Genomic DNA, 16,357 nt, shown 5'->3' on the forward strand with positions numbered 1-16,357 from the left:
AAGAGGGATGATGATGATGATGATGATGATGATGAAGATGTCGAGGAGCTTTGAGGATGATGATGATGACGACGATGACGACAATGACGACAATGACGACGATTATGATGGTGATGATGCCATGGTGACGATGGTGCCAACCAATGACGGCAATGATGATAATGTAGCTGATGATGATGTTGTTGTTGATGATAATGATGATGATGATGATGATGATGATGATGATGATGATGATGATGATGATAATGATGATGATGATGATGATGATGATGATGTAACTGATGATGTTGTTGTTGATGAATTTTGTGGCACAACTCAAGATCAATGTCGAAGTTTGTGAATGCCGAATTTTGACGCACAGCGTCTTTTTTCGGCGCGGCATTCAGCTTGTTCAGACCATTTGTGATTGATAAGATATGGCAAGATCGACAAAGTTCTTTTATTTTGTGTCCAATCATGATTTTAGAACAACAATTAGGGAATAGTTTTAACTCAAAACCAACGAACGGACAGGTGAAGATGTCTTTCTCAGCAGATGAGATTGGTTAAACAAACCAAGACGCTCCGTCGGCGCCGTTATCCAACAAAGGATCTGGGTAAAACTTTTAGCAATCCTACAATTTTACAGAATAAATAAAACAATCAGTTATAACGTTTCGTTGGATCAATATCGATGCCACTTTACGCAAATACAACACGGCCTTTAAAAAGATGGGTTCTTATTTGGCAAGGTCTATGATGTCTGCCGGGGTTTTTCCGTATTTGTCCGAACAAATATGTCCACAAGAAGTCACTATTGCTTCTGTCAGCACCAATAAGACTTGATAAACAAGGCATGACTTATCGTTAATTGATCTGGTTAGGCTATATATGGATAGAGCTAGAGTTAATAATAAATAAAACATTATGGGCAGGCTGTATGTTATGAACTGAAATCACCAAAGAATACAAAACTTTTGGAAATACTTAAGAATAGTGTCAATGGTATGATACTTTGGAATATATAAAAGATTGAAAATACCGATTTTGCATGAAAAATACATATTCTATGCCTTTTGATATCTAAGAAGATTGCCAGTCTTGGTAAAGTTTTAGAATATTACAAAAATAAAACGTTACTAAGCTCTCAGAGCTTGAAAAGAGCCAGGGAGTATCTCCAAAACAAGTGGACCCATACACAGTACTTTTGGCCACAAGACCCGATGCCTTCTAAAACGCGCATAGGCCTATGCGTTCTACGCATGGTTCACAGGTTTTTGCCGCAGGTGGAAAACCGCAGTTTTAACCATTTGAAAAAAAACAATTTTTGCCGGCAAAATAAAACTAAAAAAGTGATGAATAGTTCCCTTTTTTTTTTTTATCTCAAAACAAATTATTGAGTTACAAAAATAATTTTCTGAGTGTAACAAGGCCAGATTTGGTAATTGTAAGTAACATATTAAGAAATTTTAATTAAATGTCGTTAAAACGACATGGGTTTTCATGGCTCACTGGTGCATTTAGCTGCAATGTGGCATATCAAATTCAAAACTTTTTCATTTTAAGGACTTTACGAGACAAAAAATATGTTGAATGATTGATCAAAAGTTGTGTGTTATTGTTTGTGAGCTTTCTGTGTTACTTTTTAAAATTTGACTGACTACATATGAGTCTTTGCCATTTTTTGCCATCTTTGCCGGTTTAAACCAGGCAAAAACTGGCAAAACAAGGTTTTGCCCGTTTTTGCCACTTTGCCGGCAAAAACCGAACCCTGGTTGCACGTCACATGTGTACGTCTGGCAGTCTCATTGCAACTTTACTGGAATTCACAACCACTACGCCCAAAGAACATCATTAACCATTTAGCATCATAATTCAATGACGCAGCTCTATATAGGCAGTCGCAGTACCCTATATAGCCAGCATACAAATAGGATAACCATCGTGATTAGCATCCCCGAGTTCTCGCGATCGCACGGGTAACCAAACACTTTCCATAAATTTGCGTATGATACACGATAAAATGAGCTACTCGCTACTTTTTAAAATATTTTTTTGATTCCAATGTCTATTTTTTGACTCATGTCCAAATTCATTCACCCGGTATTATTTTTCTGGGACACCCTGTACATGTCTGTTACAGCTTTTTTCAAAATATAAAAGTTAATCGCAACCACTGCAAAGGAAAGAAGATACACCCTGTCACGGTGCTACCATATATTATTAGTATAGAGCCGCAGTTCAGGTTCAAAGTTTTACATGTTGTGATATCTCAATACCAAATTCCTTCATGAACGGAAGGTCTTACGTAAAAACTGTTAGAAACTTTAATGCAAGGAATTGCAGATACAAATTATGACAATTATTATACTACCTCTATTATCTCTTTACTGCATGTGTAACATGCTCACTAGACATCGCAGATAATGCAAACTATTCTTTTTCTGAAACCTCTATGCTAGGCGAACCATTTGTAGTGGCGTAACATAATTATCTTCTTCATGAACTGGTCCATGGAAGTTACCAGTAACGGGAAAGTTGTTTTTGCCATGACTGTTCACCCGTACGTAATGACCGCCATGGATTTATTGGGACCAAAGTCTAATAATCCTCCCAAAATGGTGACAATCTTAAGCTTAAGATATTGCACAAATTACTTTTGAAAAGATAATGGTGTTTGTTTGAATCAGATTTGTTTTTGTACGTCAAAATAAGACTTATCACTTTTGAAGGCTTATTTTTTGTTTGCGTAAAGAAGCGAATCCAGTCGTATTTGTTCCTGAAATCGTTTTCTCACCATTCTTGATCTCCTCCGATTTTGCGTTTCATTTCTTTCTCTCGCATTTTAAGTCATTTTCTTTTGTCTGTAAATGTGTCTTCTTTTCTTTGCTAGTGTAAATAGTTTAGAATACAAGACAGGTGAAATACAATTGATGTTTGTTATTTGCGTGTGAAGAACAAATGGGTTGGATAACGATCATGTCCTTAGGTCACACGACTTCAGATGCAATATTATGGATTTTGGCCTCAGGGTTGCCAGTGGTATCAATATACTTCTACTAGAGAATGGTACTATTGGTAGACAAAGAAACTCTGGAGTCGGGCTCTGGAGAAACTCGGAACATCATCAGGACCTGAGAGACAAACCGGGGAGACAAATAACTAAATACCAGTATGGGCCTACGTCTCAGATAGTCTCATATCAGGACCGTACTAATGACAGGAAATGACGTCGCATATCACAAGCCAAAAAAACTCCAAAACGCAATGCGGCAACGAATTTTATGATGTAAAATGCGGCAATGAATTTTACGACTAAATTTCGTAATTTCGAGTCTAAATTTACGAAATTTAGCTCGAAAAACAACTCATCGAGCTATTACCCAATCAAAACGCATCATTTCAACAACGTTGCAGATATTTCGCAACCCGTTGCCGCAATGCGTTGTAATGGCTTGCGATACCGCATCTTTTCCGAAATAAAAATGAAGTTGTCTACAATGGGTACCGAGAAGAATGTCGGCAGATAGTAAAAATATTCTTTTCCTGAATCCCTTGAACTTGAAGGACAGTTTGCATCTCTTTTACGAAAATCGGAGCAACTTTATTTTTTCTTCCCTGTACAACATGCAAATTGACCTAGGACCTATATTGAGCCTCAAAACCTGGTAACTATTTGTCCTACGCGCATATATGTTAAACTTTTGTGTTCCTTGCCCAGACAAATAATTTGACACGCTTTTCAGTGAATTTGAGCAAGTTGACCCTGGGTGTCTTTTCCATGGTCATACAAAATTTTTGAATTCAGCATTCCCGAATTCACCAAAATAATTTGGTTGCCAGCTTTTACGCGATCTTGCCGGATGATGCTTAGGCGACGAAAAAAGAAACCCTGTTCTACGGGCCCGACCGACCCATATTTTGAACAAATTGGGGAAAATTTTTTCTGTACAAATGAATGCCAAATTGCAAATTATTTACAGATTTTGGTGTGTTTTTGGGTCATTTAAAAAAAAAAAAAAAATGTGATGCGATCAAGCAGAATCAGTCGGAACTCGGAAAAAAAAGAAAAGACAAAAAAAGGCCGACCGACCGACCCTTGAAAGGCCCGTAGAACAGGGTTTCTTTTTTTCGTCGCCTTATTTCAAAAATAGAACCAATCTATTGTTCAACCTATATATCGCGTTTTAATAATTCTTCTTGATATTCTGACATGTTAGCATAAAAATATGGCCTATTTTTAGTTGTTACTAATTAACTACTCTCTGTACTCGCAATATCATGACACCACGAAAATGAAAGAAAAATGTTTTGGATGTAAATAGATAACGTCTCGAAGTGCTTTTCTTTACCTTGGTTCATTATGCAAACTTTATTACAAAGTACTTGGGAAAAAAGTCGGTGACTTTAAAACTTTGAACAACAGCCGATTTCATAGGTACATTAGTTTGTGCAAATATCAATTTGTTTTATTTGCTATCTAGTTGCTTACAAAGGGTGTTTACCAGTACACCAGTATTTACAGTTATCAAGTTATGTCATGATGTGAATGGTGATGATGGCGTACACATATTTGTTAGGTTTACTCCGAATTAAAAATGTTAAGATCAAAAACAAAAGGCTACACACTAAAAAACGCTTAAAAATACGGGGTCAAATATACACCGCCTAAAAATAAATTGACCCCCGTTTCATTGCAGACAACAACTTTTGGGGTCAAATTTAACTACAAAAGTGTTTTTTTGCAATGAAACGGGGGCAATTTATTTTTACTCGGTGCATATTTAACCCCGTATTTTTAATACAAGCGATTGAACACTCAGCCGCCAAACTTGTATACACACCGACCCATCCACCCCATCGTACGCACCCCAAACACACCCAACGTCAAACACACACCCCGCATGCACCCATCCCACACACCCCTGTTTGTAAATACGTTCAAACGAGGACCTCGACTTTAGAAGGATCTAACCGAGGACTTACACACCCGTTTTTAATCGACACACCGTGGACCTCACGCAAACACACCAGGCAACTTACTATCCAACTGAGACCCGTCCTATACCCGCTATGGGGGACCTATCTTATCTTATATGCATATTTGCATCATTTACGTCATCCTGGGCATAGTTTCAAAACGAGGACGTCCTCGTTTGGAGGTGTGTCCTCGTTTTACGGTGTGTATCCATATGTAGGTCCTCGTTAGACGGCATTTACAAACGCACAAGGTATGTACTTCTAATTTCTTTTGAAAGTTTCTAGTTAATAATCACATTTTTATATGTTAGATTTGTAAGGTGCTCCAGAATCGGGAAAGTTTACATTAAAAACACAATGGGACAAACACATCCCACACCCACCCGGCCTAATATACCATCCCGGCCCAACCGCTTTATTTCTTTTGGTAACCATAATGGGACGTAATACCACTAGGGTTAGGATTAAGGTTTGGGCTAGGGTTAGGGTTAGGTTTAATAATATTGCGACCCATTATGATTGCAAAAAATAAACACACGGCCCGCCACAATCCAATGCTCGTTGTGCAATTGGCAACATTGTAACAACCTAAAACAAGATTACAATAAAATGTAAAATTATGTAAAATGGTGTCAATGTATAACTATATAAAAATAATGTTAATTTAAAGAACATGTTGAGTTCTTTGATCTAATACCAAATTTGCCATGAAAGCACTTGCAGTTTAAAAGTGTCTTAAACTAATTAAATTATTATTTTATCCAAATCTTGCGTCAAATTGCCCCTCATTTTGCGTGAAATATTATCTCTCAAAAAAATTATATTTCGGAGAATATGGAGTTTCGTATTTCTTGACAACTTATCTTTAAGGGGGTACTACACCCCTGTGGTAAATTTCTGACTATTTTTGCATTTTTCTCAAAAATAATAACACACTGGTAACAAAAGTTAGGTATATTATTGGGGCAAGGAATCCAATTACTACATTGAAATTTCAGTGACTCAAGATAAGCGGTTCAGTATATATGATAGGAAATGAGGTACATCCTAGCGGTACCTTATTTCTTATCATATATAACAAACCGCTTGTCTTGGGTCACTGAAATTCCAGTGTAGTAATTGGATACCTTGCCCCTATAATATACGTAACTTTTGTTACCACTGTGTAATTAGTTTTTGAGAAAAGGGCAAAATAGACACAAATTTATCGAGGGGTGTAGTACCCCCTTAACATGCATTATGAATGATGAAGAGTTTCCTAAACTTGTTATATCCAATGCCTGCTTTCAAATGCAAAAACTGTCTCCAATACAATAGCATGTACAGTGTTGTATTATCTACTCCCCATTTTTTTAAAAATAAATATTGTCCTGTTTTGCCAAACGTAGCTCAATTACAATCCTTTATTGTTAGTTCTAACCAGCAATAAAAGTCAAATATGAACAGTTTGCAATTTGATTGGAATCGGGCCAAAATAGACAATTTTGCACGATTTTTTACAATTTCAATTTCAGTCATAAAATTCAAATACTTGGTTCAAGTCTAAGGATTCAAAATTTGAGTTTGCTCGTAAATTTTATGTTAATTTTAATAATTGGTTACAAAAGATGTAAACTTGACATTAGTCTTATACACAAATATTTATGCTTGATTGTTACAGCATACGAAAAACACTCTGCATGATGTTTTTGGACCTTCCCAAAATTGGCCAAATATTAAAATTTGACTTTTAATGCCAATTAGAACATGTAGAACTAACTAAAAGATTAAGATTTAGCTATGTTTTATTATTTAGCAAAACAGGATAATATTATTATTTTAAATCCCAAACAAATACTGCTGTATTTTTCTGGAATAGGGAGTAATAACTTCAGAATAGTTTACAACAAGGATTTGAGGATCTTTTCCAACAGCAAATCTTTATCCATCCCAATTCAAAACTTATAGCAAACATACAGGTAAAATGTAGTTTTCCCAAAAACGTGCTAAATCCAACGTCTGCCCTTGTTTGAACTTTTGATTGGAGAATTACGCAAGAATGAAATATGGAACAATTTAGCTATTTTCAGACCCAAATTATGAAAAATAAAATTGCTATGAAGGTTTAATCAAAGTTTGGAGAAAATTAATATTGATTAACACCAGTGGCGTAACCAGTGGGGTGGCCGGGGGGCAAGCTGCCCCCCCCGGACACAAAAAAACTGGGAAGAAGAGCAAAAAATTGGGAAGGGGAAAAGGGGGGAAGGAGAGAAAAAGAGGGAAGAAAAAAGGGGAAGGAGAAGAGAAAAAGGGGAAAAAAGAGGGAAGAAGAGGGGAAAGAAGAAAAGAAAAAAGAGGGAAGAAAAAAGGGGAAGGGAGAAGAGAAAAGGAAAGAAAGAGGAATTTGAAATTTGTACTCTAAAACACTGATTTTTTAGCTTCTAATATGCCAAAAACCAGGAGCTTCAGGGGACTCCGCCCCCTTCACCCCCGCCAGGGCTTTGCCCCTGGACCCCACCAGGGCCCCTAAGGCGGGCCCCTGGACGCCAGCCGTTTAACGCTTCGCGGCAAGCCGCTCGCGACTTTTGGTCAAGAATTGGGAAATTTTTTCAATCTTGCCCCCCCCGGAAGGTCAGGTCTGGTTACGCCCCTGATTAACACTTTTTATCGTCTTCCCTATTAAATATATCGAACTATTGCTAAAAACAATCAAATACAATCAAAATTTTCCACCGCTCTTTAGTTAAAATTTAAAATCAAGTTCTGAGCAACTTGAATTGGTATGCCTATAATTGCTATTTCAAGACTCATTGCATCTGTTTCATCAGCGCGGATATACCTATTACGAGTGGGGTAGAGAAAGGACAATATTTTAATCAGCTCGTTTCGGCGGGCCTTATAACATCGCGGATTGATATCAATATATTTCATTTGGAGAAATGTCTTGTGACATCTCGCCAGAAGTATTACAAATTATTAATTGAAGTCCTATTATACTTCGTCTACTTTCTTTTACACGCACAATATAGTCCAAATCAACTATCACCTGACTCTTAAAAATTAAAGTGGATCTACTTTTCGACGTAGTGGTAAAAGCCTAATAATTCCCGCCGATTACGAGCTGATCAAAGTATAGTTAGACAAGCATTTTGTGCAAAAAAATATTCAATGTTGCAAATGTTGGAATAGCAGACAAAAAAGTCACTGCTACAAACTATTATTTTTCTCTTTTATTATTTTCGTGTCCAAAGTTTGCAAAAAAATCGAAAACTTGAAATCAAATACAAATTTTGAGTTTTATTTTCGCATTTTTGTTTAAAAAATAATAAGATGAATTTCTTGATTTTCAAAGAGGACTACTCGCACGATTTTACTAACGCGCACGGCAGATGGTCTTACATGAGATCTATTCGATCGGGGTTAGTGAAATGGGTTAATCCATTTAAAGTCGACACTACCCCTGTAGACGATTTTGCAAATATCTTCCATAGGAGGGGAGTATGAATTTTAACTTAAGCACATTAACCAACTCTATTTGCAACTTGAAATTCAAACTCCATTTGTAGAATATATTTCTATCATCTTCTACATGTCAAGGGTATAGTGTGAATTTCAAATGGAATCTAGCCCAGCATATCATCGGCAATAGCTGCGCTATTAATTATTTTAAAATAGACATTAGACCATTTCTCCATATATTGTACATAATGACTCCTGGCAGCTATTGCATATGGGATGTTTTTGCAGCAATCCCTGAAGTACTAATATAATAATAGTATAGATTCCCTGACATAACTGGAATTTTAGGCACAAATTAAAAGTGCCCTTCCGTAAAAATCCCACCAGCAAATAGGGGCACGGGATTTTCAAAGGAAAGAGCGCTCATCTGGAATGAGCGTTTTGAGCGTTTCGACAGTATTTTTTTGTGGGACATGAGAGCACATCAGACATATCTGATATTTTTTGTTGAAATTACGATATAATACAAATTTTATGACAAATTATTAAAATTTGATATTTTTCACATTTTTAAAATAGGCTACAGTCCTCGAAGTAAAATTTATAAATCTAATGACATATTCTTAAAAGTATATGTAGCTGGGAGGAAAAGCCGACGATCAATTGAAAATTTTGACCTTTCATATTGAAGATATGAATTCTTACCCAAAAAGACCTAATTTTTTGATGTTTTGGAAAAAAATCCATATCTTCAATACGAAAGGTCATTTTCGATTCGTCGGCTCTTCATCCCACCTATATACACTTTAAATATAAATCATTAGATTTATAAAGTTTACTTCGAGTAGGCCTACTGTTATATATCATAAATATCAATTTTAATCTTTTGCCATAAAATGTGTATTACATTGTGAATTTCAAAAAAATCTAAATTATTTGATATCAGAAGGACATTCTTCGTATTCAGAATGCAATTCGATATGTCTGGTGTGCTCTAATATCCCACAATAAATACTGTCCAAGCGTTCATACCCCGCCCCTTAATGTAGCCTACGTGTTTACCCAAACGCAAAGTGGCATGTGTGCGCCATTTATAGGCAAATCTTTGTGGTATTTTAATTTTTTCCAATTTGTTTTGTGCAGTTTTTGCACTTATAACAATAACAAATAAGACAAAGAGGACCACAATTTTATATTTGTTAATAGCTTTATTATATAAAAAATCTTTATTTACATCTTTATTGATATGATTGTCACATAAACGCAATTCAAATATTATTATTATGAGTCAAAAACACTACAATAAATATACATCATATCATTAATCAAATCAGTATTTGGTTAATATTGTTAAATTTCACATAATTCAGTCAACATCATCAATAAGTAAAATCTGTATAAAATTAATATACAATATCTCATTTTGTGGTTGTCTCATTTTGAGGCACTTGAATAGCTCCGGAATAGTTTTAAAAAGACAAGTACATGTAGCAAAATTAAAAAATTCCTTTAAAAAGGAATGGGCGCCCAATGGGAAGTTTCACTATAATAGCTGCCAAAAGGTTCTAAATTATTGTCCTCGGAGTGGCGCTCTCGCACTTGCATCAACCATCGAAACGGATTTCTAATTGTCAAAACGTTTAAATAACATTTTAAATGTTGGATTAAATAAATATGATAAATGTCACGGAAATGCTCAAAACGTTTCTATGCCAGTGAAAAAGGTTATTATAACATTTTTTTCCTGCAAACATTAACAAAACCAATTTATCAACATTGAAAATAACATTTTATTAAAATGTTTTGCAATCGTTTTTTAAATGTTTTAACACGTTTTTATACCTTTTTTTTTTAAACACATAGTGTTTTTATACCCTTTATATAACCCGGCATATTTTAACGCTTTCTGGCAACCCTTTCTAACCATGTGCGAACTTTTACGAAAACGTGTTGGGTTTTCAGACTATTTGATTGTTTAGTATAACCCTAAATTTGCATTTCTTCCTTTAGAGCATCCGAAGCGGCACCCGAAGATCCTCTCACGGTTTATCCTTTTGAAAGACAATCAAAGGTTCACATGAGTGGACAAATAAACCCGCAAATAAAGAACTCTTTGGATATGAAACCCTTTTCCTTTACAGTGTAAACATGGTGAATGTGATTGAACTGGATTTTGGTGAAGCCAGTGACGTAAACGCGTTTTATGGGCGCAACATTCGCATTATATTCACGACATCAAATTAAATATCAGTGAATGAATCGCACTTTGATTGGCATAAGAATTTTGTATACTCGGTGAGTCTCGGTCCTATCAATATTCGTGACTATAAACTCCAAACTTATTTAGAGTTAAACACATATAGCATTACCAATATTTAAAACGGTTTGCTTTACCCATGGTCTGTATATTATTATATCCCATGAATTCGCCAAACCAAACTTTGTTTAACTAAACTTCGATACTTATAATGCAAACACATTTTCCCTGTTATATCTACTTCGTAATATTTGCTGAGTAATGAAAACATAGGCAAGTGTTTTGACGACACTTGAATATAACACCTTTACATTTTGTATGCCTGTTACATTATAACCATGTTATACAATGTATGTCTGTCTCGAGTGTGACTCAAGCATAGGCTCAAGTAGTCAACTTAAGTATACTGGTATAATACCATAATGAGGAACCCGCCATTAAACTGGTTAAAATAAGAAAATACTTAAGAGTACAGAGCTTTTATTCACAGAAGCACGAACAATTTGCAGATAGATCTTTGTTTATACTTGTTAGTGCTTCTTATACAAACTGAATCAAAATGATTGTTCTTCATCTTTTTTGGTGTTTTTTAAAAGTCTGACTCTGCCAAAGTGTGTATCCTCATAATAAAATCTGATCATTCATTTCAAGGGATCCAGTGGTGCATTGGAAGAGGCTGAATTTTTTTAAAACACCAAGAAATGAATGGAGAACAATCTTTTTGATACAGCCTGTATAATGACTGTCATCAGAACGTCTAATAAACATGCAAGTTGCAATGTATTTTGCAACTTTGTATTTGTTCAACTTTCAATTTTCATATCATAACTTACTCTGCACTGATTTGACAATAAATAGTGATTTGAGACATAATGATACCTACATCCTGACCCGGAAATACCTATAGGCCTATCCTTTATACTCTGGAAATCTTTTTTTTAAACCATCATTTTTATAAAACGCACTGAATATGCTGTCACTGATATGTGACAAAATGTACACTACAAAATAGTGTTTAGATATCGAAGAAAGATTGGTGTTTACAAAGTTTTAACTTTGAAAATGTCATTAAACACTTTAATGTTTAGATCCTAAACACATTTCATATGATTATGTGTTTAGATGTTTAAGATCTAAACCTTATTAAGTGCTTTAGTGCTATACAGGGTGTCCCATAAAAAATTACCGAGAGAATAAAATTGAACGTAAGTCGCGAAATAGACATCAGAATCAAATAATTTAAAATGTAGCGTATAGCCTATTTTATTGTGCATCACATACGGACATTTGATTTGATTCGGTTGTCTGGTTGCGAAGAAATTAACGATTACATAATGCGCGCATCAATGCAGTTCATTCCAAGTTTGATCAATAGGCGCTTTTTCCATACTCGCTCACCGCTTCCTAAAGTTTGTTCATCATCACATTATTTATTTTATAATCCGACGGTGTTGTTATGTCATTCATGCTTTCACTGAAGATGAATAACAGTTTGTCGGAGAAAACTTTGATTTCTGCAATTGGAAGCTTTCCAACTTCAATGCTTTAGGTCGTGAAAATATGTTTTAACTTTCCAAAGAACAATTGAGCAAAGAATGACAATGATCAATTACTTACAGCTTTACGTGTGATTTTTGATACCATGCAACATTAATGTTGAAGTTTTTAAGAGATTTAAACTTTGCATTACAATTTCCTGGAAATATTCCAAAAACATTTATGTGTGTGAGAATTTTTCTAAGTCAGCTGAAATTCTTTATGCAATAATTCTTTATGCAACATTTACATGAAAAAAGATATATACAAGTACCGAGCACCATTTTATACATGCAAACTTTCATTTTCAATATCATGCAAATTTCAAATTTGAATAAAACCTAATTAAATGTTTTGCAAGAAACAGATTGTTTAAAAAGAACAAAAGGGATTTCACAGAACAAAATATGAACCCCATTGACAGTTAACTAGTTGACTAGTTGTGTTGAATGATCTTTCTTTCAAACTTGGAATGAAGTAAATTGATGTATGCGTTATGTAATCGCTCATTTCAATGCAATCAGTCAACCGATTCCTGTAAATTTGGCGTATAAGATGCAGAATAAGATGGGCTACACGCTGATATTTAGATTTTTGGATTCTGATGTCTATTTCTCGACTTACGTCCAAATTCATTTGCCCGGTAATTTTTTCTGGGACACCCTGTACATTTAAATTTCTAAACACCAATCTGTCCTGGATTTCTAAACACTGTTTTTGAAGTGTACATTTTGTCACATATCAGTGACAGAATATTCAGTGAGTGTTATGCAAAATGATGTTTAAAAAAATATTTCTAGAGTCAGGGTGTAGGTATTTCCAGAGTCCGGATGTAGGTATCATTGTGCCTAAAATCACTATTGTCAAATCAGTGCAGTGTATAGATTATGATATGAAAATTGAAAGTTGAACAAAAACACCTGATCCGTGAACTTTGTCTTTTTTAAAGACAATTCTTGTTTTTGTGATGACAGGAGCTGTGTATGAAAATAATGGTACCCATTAGCTGATAAGTATATTGAAGTTTATTGACAAGCCTGCTTCCGAATGTGCACTGCAAAATATCCGGCAAAATATAGAGTGTTCAGATATCGGGGACAGATGGTGTTTAGAAAGTTACAAGTTCAGCATTTTTAAATGATATGTGTTTAAAAAAGTGGTTAAAAACACCTTAATGTTTAGATCTTAAACATCAAACATAGAATCGTATGAAATGTGTTTAAGATCTAAACATTAAAATTTTTGACTGCTAAACATTTACCTTTCTATAAACTACCGTTCCTGATTTCTAAACACTGTTTTTGCAGTGTCATTGCATCATATAGGTGGATCATAATGTTGCATTTTGCAATCTTGTGTGTCAACTGTCAAAATTCACTAAAAACTGATGCGTACTAATCATTTTGATACAGCCTGTATGCAACGAAGATATATTCATAAATGGCATGGCTCCAGATTCAGATACAATATACTAAAAAGTTTTAAACAGAATTGAACGTGATCAACTCAGCAAACACAAAACGTTTTCGAAAACATATTGGTTAGAAAATGTTGTTTTAAAACGTTTTAATCTCGAGTTATAAAAGGTGTGTACAATGTTTTAATTGTATTTTTGTTGTTAGCAGTTGAGTGTCATGCACAAAAACATTTTTTAAACGTTTGCAAAAATACATTTTATAATAACATTTTGACGACATATAAAATTTTTTTAAATGTTTTCATAACCTTTTCTTACACTCTTAGAAATAAAGGTTCTAAAAAGGTTCTAAAGTTGTCCTCTCATGAGGACACTTAAAGGTTCTAAAAAGAACCAAAAAGGGTTCCAAAACGGCCGAAAATGGCCCCAAAATGTAATACATTAAAGAACCCTTTTTAGAGGTTCAAGCGGCAGGGTTTTCCGAGAGGACAAAAAAGGTTCTATTTGAAACCTTTATTTCTAAGAGTGTAGATAATCTGACATTTGATGTTACCAAAAGCAAACCACGTTTCAATTTTGCCCTCAATTTTCGTATCGAATAGGCCTAAAGGCCTGGGATATATTATAAGCCTAAATAGCTAAACATTGAACCGACTGTACAACCTCGTAATGATTTAGATGCTTGGCAAACAGAGGTTTTAATTTGTTTGACTCTGAATTTTAAAAAAATCTCATCAAAAAACTTCTCTGATCAAATTTTTCAGTTAAGGGACGGAGGAACAATAATAATAAATTAGATAAACAGTAAACAAGTGGCTGAAAATGAAATTCATATATCGCATGTAACATACAGTTCATATAATTGCCTTTCAATACTTGGAATGTTAAGAAGACATACTTTATATACCACTGTCTTGTCGATGTCCTGCTGATCATTGCTTCGTACATATTTGAAAAAATAATTGTTCAATTTATCAGGGATTCGGCGATGCAGTTCGATGTTTTGTCAAGTTTGAGTTGTCCAGTCAGTTAAAATACACAAAGAAACCACATGAGTCTGCTTGAGTTGAAACCAGTCAGCATGGTCAGAGTCTTTTTTTTTATAATGACGGATGAGCTATCCTCCGACTTAACTGACAGTACGGGTTAGCCGCGGAGTAGGCACTCTGTTGCAAACTGGCATAACTGCTCAAAGATGAAGCGGCATGTGCAGCGTTTGGAAGATAACTGCTGCCAGATGAAGATCCGTATGAAGAGTATAAAGATGCGGAGGAGGTGTACTGTGAGCTGGAGGCAGATGTTGGCGATGACCATGCATCGGTTGCTGCTGAGTCCAAATAAGATGGTGAGTATTGTCTGTTGGAACTTTGTGAAGATGAGTAGTATGCTGAGTATGGGTAGCTTGAGTACGGAGATGCTGAGTAGGGTGCGGGGTACAGATTGAAATGTCCGTAAGAGTTCACGTGTTGAATTTGCGCTGGTTGGTTTCTTCTTTTTGCAAGTTTAAATCTCTTTGCTCTCCTCAAGAAACTACCGTTGCTGAACATATCACCGCAAGCTGGATGCAAAGCCCAGTAGTTACCTTTGCCTGGTCTGCCTGGTGCACGCGGGATCTTGATGAAGCAATCGTTGAGGCTCAAGTTATGGCGGATTGAGTTCTGCCAGCGTTGTTGGTTATCTCGGAAGTATGGGAATTTGTCAATGATGAACTGGTAGATGTCGTTTAAGGTTAACATGGCATCTTTGGAGCTCTCTAGAGCCATTGTGATCAGTGCAATGTAAGAATACGGTGGCTTGACATCTGCAAAGCGTCTTTTCTGTGTCGACAGAGATTTGAGATGAAGATCACCATCTTCCATCTCCATCTCTTTCCTCTTTAAATTCAGCGCTTCCTCCTTATCTGCTGCAGAATATTCAGAAATACTTTGCCTGAATTTATCGTCTTCAGATATCGGTTCATGATGAGACTGTTTTTCGACTTGATCATGATGATGGAGATGGTGTTTGGTTGTATATGCAGCAGGTTGAGTCGTAGCTTGGTGCTGGTATGAGTAGTGACCATTTTGGTTATCCATGGCAGATTGAAAATCTTCAGCCGTCATTTTCGATGTTCTGAACTAATTTTATACTGGTAATGATATGTTGGTAACAGCTTGGTGTCTAACTCACAAGTGACTAGTAGATATCAATATGGTGATGTTTTATATTATAGACTGTAGACTTGTCGTCACTGGTGGCTAGAGCTAACTTATGAATATTGATGAGCAATCGATATGTTCACACCAATGGCTGTTCGTCCTTAAGGTCCAAACCACACCTCGTTACAATAGTGTGGTGTTTGCCATTTATTGTAAGAAATATTTGCCACCCAATATGTAAGTGAAAGATAAAAGTAAATGGAGCTTATTTACCTGGACGATCCCTCTTAGCTTAAGCCAAGTGTTAGAATCGCCACAAGGTGACTTTATACACGAGTCGCTAGCTATGAGCAAATTATGAGTATTGAATGAACCAATGAATTGAGTCCTTCTTTCCAAAGTAACAAAAAATAATACTATAGGTTACATTGGTTAGCGACAGAATGGTTTTAGCAATAAAAGCTCTACTCAACTGACCAATCCAAAACCACTCAACTCCTGTACTTAGTTATTTTCGAGTATGTTGCTTTTAGGACCCATGCACTTATGCTTCTGCTCCAACTTATTTGGGGAAAAACATTGTACAGCATGTCAAGTCTTTCATGTTTTAAT

General features: G+C 35.5%; 1 protein-coding gene across 1 annotated transcript; it reads right to left on the reverse strand.

The window, feature by feature from the left end:
* Positions 1-12,859: 12,859 nt before the first annotated feature.
* Positions 12,860-15,804, reverse strand: LOC140170690 (uncharacterized). The gene has a single exon (XM_072193931.1). The coding sequence runs from the start codon at positions 15,707-15,709 to the stop codon at positions 14,708-14,710; it is 1,002 nt and encodes a 333-aa protein (XP_072050032.1). The 5' UTR covers positions 15,710-15,804; the 3' UTR covers positions 12,860-14,707.
* Between the last annotated feature and the right edge of the window lie 553 nt (positions 15,805-16,357).

This window comes from Amphiura filiformis, chromosome 15 (assembly GCF_039555335.1).
Source record: "Amphiura filiformis chromosome 15, Afil_fr2py, whole genome shotgun sequence".
NCBI lineage: Eukaryota > Metazoa > Echinodermata > Ophiuroidea > Amphilepidida > Amphiuridae > Amphiura > Amphiura filiformis.

What these genes read in the sequence shown, in the direction of transcription:
- LOC140170690 (XM_072193931.1), bottom strand. Translation starts at nt 15,709, where the DNA reads ATGACGGCTGAAGATTTTCAATCTGCCATGGATAACCAAAATGGTCAC.